Raw genomic sequence first — 7644 nt, 5'->3', positions numbered from 1 at the left:
ACTTCTCTGGAACAAGAGATTTTCTTAGAAATAAGATGCTTCAGTATGTCTTAGTACTAGATTCTTTTCTGGATCACTGTGCCAGTTTATCTCCAGTGGATTAAGTGTAAATGGCAAACATTTATGTGATACTGGATAAAAATGTTGATGCAATAACTACCAGTTCAGCAGTCACGTACTGGCTTTCTGGAAATCTGGAAACCTATGTCAAGTGCCTGTGCAACGAGACTCTTAGTCATAAAAACAGTGACGTAGAATAGCTCTGTGCACATGTACTAGCTCCCAGATGCATACGACACAGATTTTGGCAGGTGTGTGGGTAGCTGTTACAGAACATCGAGTATGCTGTGAAATTAAATTCACTTGAACTGATTTCTCAATAGTTTCTCTGGGTGAGCATGACTGTGGTGGCTTTCACTACCTGTCTGGGCTTTTCCATGCAACTCTGAAATTTGTTTGGTGACCTGGATAATAGTGACAGAGACAGCTTCTGCTTTCAGGTTGGGAAAGGACTTGTTTGAAGCTTTGTAATGTCATGTAATATCGATAGGCATTACAGGACCCTCTGGATGGGATCGGATGCTAAGTAAATTCAGGCACGAAATACTATGCACACTGTTAATGTGGAGGACAGTTATCTTAGAGTTCCCAAACTTAATTCGTCTAAGTAACAACAGTGGCTTGGTGAGTACTGGCACCCGCAGCGTGTGTTAACAGTGAAAGTCATGGTTACTGACCGTGTGTGTATAGGCAGAGACGTCCTGTATTTGTTCACTCCAATATGTTCCTGGCTCTGTATTCTCCAGCTCCTGGTAGACCAGAATCTAAACCCACATTTTTATCTACTTCTTTTCAGGTACCTTTACGAGTCCAAATATAAGACAATGGGAAGGTTTTTTTGTACTTTCAGCCAGCTATGGCGTCACTTGAAATTTTTTGCATGTATATAAAAAAACTACATATGCAGAAATTTGCAACAACTATTGCATATTTTATTACCACCACCTCAAGTACTGAACACGATTTATGTGAGACTCTACACGTATTCCATGCTAGAGCATGAACACATCATTAGTGTGGACACTCTTAACTTTAATTTAGAGCAAGATAAAGGGTTACAAAATGCAATGTGATGGCACAGTAGAAATTATTCCTCCCATTCTTATATCAGTGCCTTCTAATGAATACCAATAGTCACATTTCTCTTTTACCTAGGGTGGTTCAACCATTGCCACATGTCAGGAAATTTAAACGGTTGTTTTGGGCTTGACTGATTAATTTGCAAGATGCTACACGATTTAAAGAATTAGAATTGCATAATTTACAGTTCTGTGTCAGCCAGAAAGACTGCCCGCTCCATGCAGGGCTGAGGGCAAGGCAGGTGTCTCTGCTATGTGAGGTTTCAGCTGTCTCTATCCAACTGTTTTTGGGCTACTGTTAATTCACTGGGAAACACAAGGAAGACAAAAACCAAGGCTTCACATTTGCCACTGGGTTTGCAGTCTGAGACTTCAACAGAGTTTGCTAAGAAACATAACTGTAAGTTGAGAAGCTTCATGGTCACTTAAATCACAAATACCCTGTAAACTCCATTCTAGAGTCCCTTAAGGACAAACTCTTCAAAAGAAAGTTATTCTATATAATTTAAATAGTGCCTTTCTCCTGATGCAGAGGCCTTATCAGATCATCTCTGCCTTGATCAGCTCTCGCCCAGGCTTCCTGCATGCCATCTGCTTGGGAGACAGGAACACAGCCATAATTTCACCTCACCCTGCTGAGGTACCTTGGTCAAGAACATAGTCTGGCTTTCTTGTCTTTCTGTCCTTCCTGAAATCTGCAACTTCAGCTGAGTTTTTTCAGTCCTTCTCAGAACTGGGAGCTCATCACAACAACCACTTTTTGTTGAATCACAATATGTGTATCGTCTGTGAAACTCACTGCCACAAGAGATAGTTGAGACCTAGAACTTGTTAGGTTTCAGGCAGGGACTGGGCATCGTTGTAGACAATATTTGTGGTTATAAACATAACACATTTATAAGCATAAATAAAAAGTTTGTGGTAAGGTGGAAAACTCATGATTTGGGATTTAACTCAGTATTGCACTATAAAGGGATAGGATGGAAACCTGATGAGGACAGACTATACCATATCTGCCTACTGCTTCTACCTTCCTCAAAAGCACCCAAGGCTAGTAATTTTGGATTTAAAAAAATACAAGATTAAGAGAATCCTAAATCTCAGGTAGGGCAATATTTCATATATGTGGGCTCAGTTTTTTCTGGGTCACCTGCAAAATTGATGTGACTTCATAGGAAACATGGCATTGCCTTCTCTTTGCTATTTATTACAACTAAGAGCTCTTATCTCTTTACTGCATAGCAGATCCTCTCTGAACATCAGAGACATTTAGGCTTTGGCTCTACAAGACTAATATTTAAGTAAGGTTAATTATGTAAACAGTGCCGTTAAACTTAGTTTTAGAAACTTCTAATCTACAGCCAAACTTGGTGTTAACAGTTGTTGTTATATCAACCCCAAAATCTTTTGATGTCTGTTGTTGGCTTATGAATGAATTACTTGAACAATGAGATCATTGAATGACTGGAGTATACACAGGAAACTCTGAAAACAACTATATGCAAAGTATTGTCAACATGCAAGCTAAATTAACAGCAGATAAATAATGTTTTCTCAGTGTGTTCTTTCTTTACCCTGATCTGGTGGTATTTTGATCAACAATGCTTTTAGTTAAGAAAGACACATGCATTTAGTGTGCCAGGGTCAACACAGAAAATTTCAAAGACCAAGGACAACCTGAAGTTTTTGGGTAGTGACGAGACTGTTCAGAGAGACCTTGCGGAGAGGTTGCAGACCTTGGAGCATTCTGCTGTTTTCGCTATGCTAGTGTACAAGTTGGCTCTATGCCTTGAAGGCAGGAATTACAGTTGAATGAGACATGTTAGCAAACATAATTAATAGCAGCTTTTGGCTCTCCACACAGGTTCCTTTACAGCTTCACATTTTGGTGCTGTATGACATTATGAAGCTCCACTGTATGGTAAATGCAGGATTTCCTGATGTTAGTGACTGATTAAGGGATTACAGGATGCTGACAGTACTTCAGTTTTCTAATAAGGTCACTGAATATTTGCTGCAGAAGATCTGCCCATAGCCTTCCTCAGATTTCTCTTCTGGCTAAGAGAAATATATTTCTCATATTGACTCAGCAGCATGGAAGGAAGTTAACAGCTTACTTTATCCAGTTCCTAATGCTCTATGAAGGTGCTCAATTAAGAGTTCTTTCTGCCATCCCTTTTAATAGAATAACAGATAATCTTCCTAAGTTTTTCTACTTATGCATATTTGTATTCAGTGAAGTAGTCTACAGCTCTCATGAGCAATCAGACCTTCCAAAGGCAACTCAGAAAGGACAAGAAGGAACAGGGCTTTTATTCAAGGGTGTGTCGCAGTGTCTGGTGTGAACGTGAAAGAGGAGGGAGCTATGAAAGGGTGTGTTTGGGCAAGGGGAGCCAACCAGTCCTAGAAGCACAGGGAGTGGCTTGGAGTGGGATTGTATAACGGGCAGGCTGAGATGGTTCATCCTCTGCCTGGACACAGTGCTGCAAAGCTTAGACTAGTGAATCTCAGTGCTGACTGCGCATCTACCAGTACAGATGGCTCCACAGACGGGCTCCACTGAAAAGGAGACGCGACCTGTGTCAGCCTTTCTAAAGCTTTTGACTTGGGAAGAGATCAGAATCCGCAATGGCCATGGTCAAGGTCGGGAGCAATGGCTGGTGATTGACAGGAAGGTTTATGATGTCAGCAAGTTTTCCAAACAGCACCCTGGAGGCAGCCGAGTTATTAGCCACTACGCTGGGCAAGATGCTACGGTAAGATCTAGGAGGGCAGTGGAGGAAGGCAGTTCCATTGTCAGGGCAGGATGACATGGTGGGACTCCAGCGGAGAGTGCTTGTGGTAGCTGGCACTGTGCTTGGTCAGACAATGTAGTGGACATGTCTGTGCCGTCTGTAAAAATGCCCTTCTGCTTACCTTCAAGGTTAGAGTTACCTGCTATGCAAATTGTAAAGCTCTGCTTAGGTTCATTACACCATGCTGTAAACAAAGCAATACCCATGCAGGTTGTCTTGCCACCAGGCATGATCAGGCAAGCTGTCTTCCAGATGCCTGAAAAGTGTCTCCGTTGTAGCAGTGAGAAAGGGAAGAGGGTAGGAAGCAGTACGCTCAGCACGAATTTTTATTTTAAAGGTTGCTCTTTCAGTGTCACATGGATGTGACCGGTGATAAGCAAATGATAAAGATAAAGCATGGGCAGATAGATAGGTAAGATAGATAAGGAGGAGATAATATCCAAACACAAAGTAATTTCGGGGGCAGTGAAGCAAGAGGAGGGGGCACTCAAGGAAGTGACACTATTTTGTACAGGTAAGTGGAAGAGAAGAGAGTCTTGAGCAAAAAGGCTATTTCAAAGGAGGGGGGGAAAGAAATAAAATACATGAAAAATGACTGAGAAAGCAGCAGAATGACATTTGGCTGCAGAAGATGAGGAAAAATTCTAAAAATAATCAGTCTACATTTAACTATTTAACTTGTTACCTCTTTTCCAAGGCAGCCGTCTAGTATGAAAACTGTTCCAGAACTCTATTCATCTTTTTTTGCTACGTATAGTTATACTACATCCCTTTGTAAAAGAGTTAAATAGTTTTAAAAACCCATAAGTAGCATTGAGAAAATGATGGAAAATTTATTCACTGTTTTCATAACACAATAATGAAATTATCAGGAAGTAGGTTTAAAATGTACAAAAGTAATAATGAGGAAAAACAGACTGTAATATTATTGTAATAATAAATACAAGTAAGATCAAAGGTTATTCTTTAAACTCATTCATACCAGACAAATTCACTGCAGTTAAAACCCCTGGGTATCTATAAAGCGTAATAGTCTAAACACAAGTCCTTACACTTATTCTACAAATAATTTTCTTCCTCTGTGTGGATTACTTTGTAAATATAGACAATATGCATTGCAGAACATTACACTGATCTCAAATGTTGGAGGTTAGGTGTGTTGCAGATGAGAGTCCTTAAAGTTAATCTCTTGTAAGATGATAATCAGAGCCTAAGAGCAGGGAGGAGAAAGGACAGGTTGCAGGACTGAAAGGCTTGCATTTCTGTGATAAGAATCTGTGATACTGATATTGTGGATAAGCAAGTCTGCTTAAAAGGATTCTGGCTCCTGTTTCTAAGCTGCGGTACAGATACTTACAGCTTGACTCAGTTTTAGAATTCCTGGCAAGAGGGAGCTACATAAAAATGTATAAAAAACTGTAGGATGAGGGGCACAGAATCATAATGGAAAGATTTCTCCAGTCCTCTGGGTCTGGACAGAGTCACTCATTTGTCACTGTGACAAAGGGCCACTAGATATCTGTAGAAAGCTCATCTGTCCAAAAAGTCACCTTGCTCTGAATTCTTCTAGACTAAAGTACTCAGGGATAGACTGTCTCTAAACAAAAGACTCCAGAGGAATGTCAGACTGCACAAGGGAAGACCTCTGTCCTCTTCCAGGGACTGAATCCCGACCAGACGTGTGCAGAATTTTTTTGTGTCATGATCACCCACATTGACTTTCAGAGCCAAAATCAGCAAGTACCTGACTGCACAGACACTGAGGATTTTGTTATATCTACTCTTTCTGGAAGACAAAAGAGTGTGGTCAGCCTCTTTACCTTTCTTCTGGAAAATTCACTGAGGACGTGAGCTAAAGAAGAGTTTTGCTTTATCTGGAATTTCAGCCTTTATTGCATAGTTTATATTTGATTTTGAAACTGGTATTTCAAATGGCTCTTGGACAGACCCGTCTGTGTCGCTAGTGTTACCCAGTTCCCCAAAACATCAATCAGTCTGAAAACTTACAGGGAACTGTAAGAGATACCCAGTTAGTGCCGCTGCGTATGGAGCTTCAGCATATATTTCCTATGGCCCTAGTGTAATAAAGACAGGATTTTAAAATCATCATCCTAAGCATGGCAAAGCCACACCTCATTCATTGATGTGTTTTCCTGCTCCCGGGTCCCATCCACAGGGCAGGGCTGCTGGCTGGAGCCTTCTAAGGAAGGACTGTGCTGAAACAAGCAGATGAAACAGCGTGTTTCCCTCTGCAAAGAGTTTTTCATCAAACACTTTCATGTTTATTACCAGCCTCGCCCAGGTACTTTTATGAAATCTAGTTTCTTGAAACCTCTCCAGCTTCCTTGGGCCAAGCTCCAGTTGATGGCAAAGAACTACAGGAGCAACCAAAGGGACAAAAATGGACAAAGGAAACTGGATTATGTATTATATCAAAGACCTGGGAAAAGGAGATGCTCAGCATCCAATGTTTAATCACATACCCTTTCTTACCCCCTTCCTTTGTGTGTTTCTCAGGATGCCTTTGTAGCATTTCACAACGATGAGTCTCTGGTGAAAAAATACTTGAAATCTCTGCTGATTGGGGAGTTGGCACCGGATCAACCCAGCTTTGAGTCTAATAAAAAAGTGAGTGTCCTAGAATCCAGCTGTGGGAATGGCTTGGGGTTCAGTATGGGAGGAGAAGGAAAATAAGAGAGCTAGCAGAAGTAATTTCTGAAGCAGCACGTCCGACACTGTGCCATAGGCTGGGTGGTGGGGAGGCAGCTGGCAGTAGTCGTGCATGGAAACATGCACTGTCCCAGAATTACTAAATCCACACCTGGGTGTGAGGAATGAGCCCCAGAGCCCCAGATCCTGCTCAGTTCTTCTCACTGCAACGTCTCAGTAACAGAGCCTGTCAGCAACTTGTTTTCCAGTGTCAAAGCAAAACCGAGATCTGTTGATCTCATGCTCATTTTTGCACGGAGACCCCTCTGATTGATAGAATATCTCCTCTGATTTCCATGGCTACTTTGGGATTCCTGGGTCTGCTATGTTACATTTTCAAAGTAGACAGTGCATTAATACTCACTTTACCCACAGAAATCACTTTTAGAGGATTTTCGTGAGCTACGCTGCACTATTAAGAAGATGGGACTTCTGAGGCCAAATTACATCTTTTTCTTCCTGATTTTCCTTCACCTCCTGGTACTGGATGCTGCATCCTGGCTCGTGGTCTGGTACTTTGGGATATCCTTAGTGCCTTTCCTGGTTGGCATTGCGTTCTTCACCGTTGCTCAGGTAAACTGCTGACAGCTGTTCAACACTGCAGACGTGTTTGGTTCTTCCAGCTGGAGAGGATTAATGAAATGTTCATATCCTGGTCATTGCTTTACTGCCTCTTCTTAGATCCTGTAATCTGGCTGAAGAGAACAAGCACGTTCTACATCACAATTTTTGTTGCCTCCAGCAAATCTAGTTTTGCTGACAAGCTGCTCACTAGGGTTGGAGGGGTGTTGTGGAGCTGGCAGTTTCACAAGATGGGATGAGCTGATCTAATCACCTACCCCAGCAAAAGAGGGAATATTTAAACCTCAGCTCCACTTTTGGCTCCATGTTCCTTCTGTTTACTGACTGATGGCTCTGGTGTTTGTTGGGTCCTTTATGAGCCAATTACACTCACTAGCCCTGAACAGTTTTCTCCTGGTTTAGTAAACTGAATCATAGAA

General features: G+C 41.6%; 1 protein-coding gene across 1 annotated transcript in view; it reads left to right on the top strand.

Annotated features, from left to right (window-relative positions):
- The first annotated feature begins 3676 nt into the window (after positions 1 to 3676).
- The window catches only part of LOC103925784 (fatty acid desaturase 1-like), an 11183-nt gene continuing 7215 nt past the window's right edge, over positions 3677 to 7644 (top strand). Inside the window, exons 1-3 of the mRNA XM_009334553.1 lie at positions 3677 to 3895; positions 6452 to 6562; positions 7019 to 7216. Coding sequence (XP_009332828.1) covers positions 3677 to 3895; positions 6452 to 6562; positions 7019 to 7216 — 528 coding nt within the window. The remainder of the gene's footprint in view (positions 3896 to 6451; positions 6563 to 7018; positions 7217 to 7644) is intronic.

Source organism: Pygoscelis adeliae, unplaced genomic scaffold (genome assembly GCF_000699105.1).
Source record: "Pygoscelis adeliae isolate BGI_AS28 unplaced genomic scaffold, ASM69910v1 Scaffold171, whole genome shotgun sequence".
NCBI classification, from domain to species: Eukaryota; Metazoa; Chordata; class Aves; order Sphenisciformes; family Spheniscidae; genus Pygoscelis; species Pygoscelis adeliae.
This window is presented reverse-complemented; position numbering and strand designations above follow the sequence as displayed.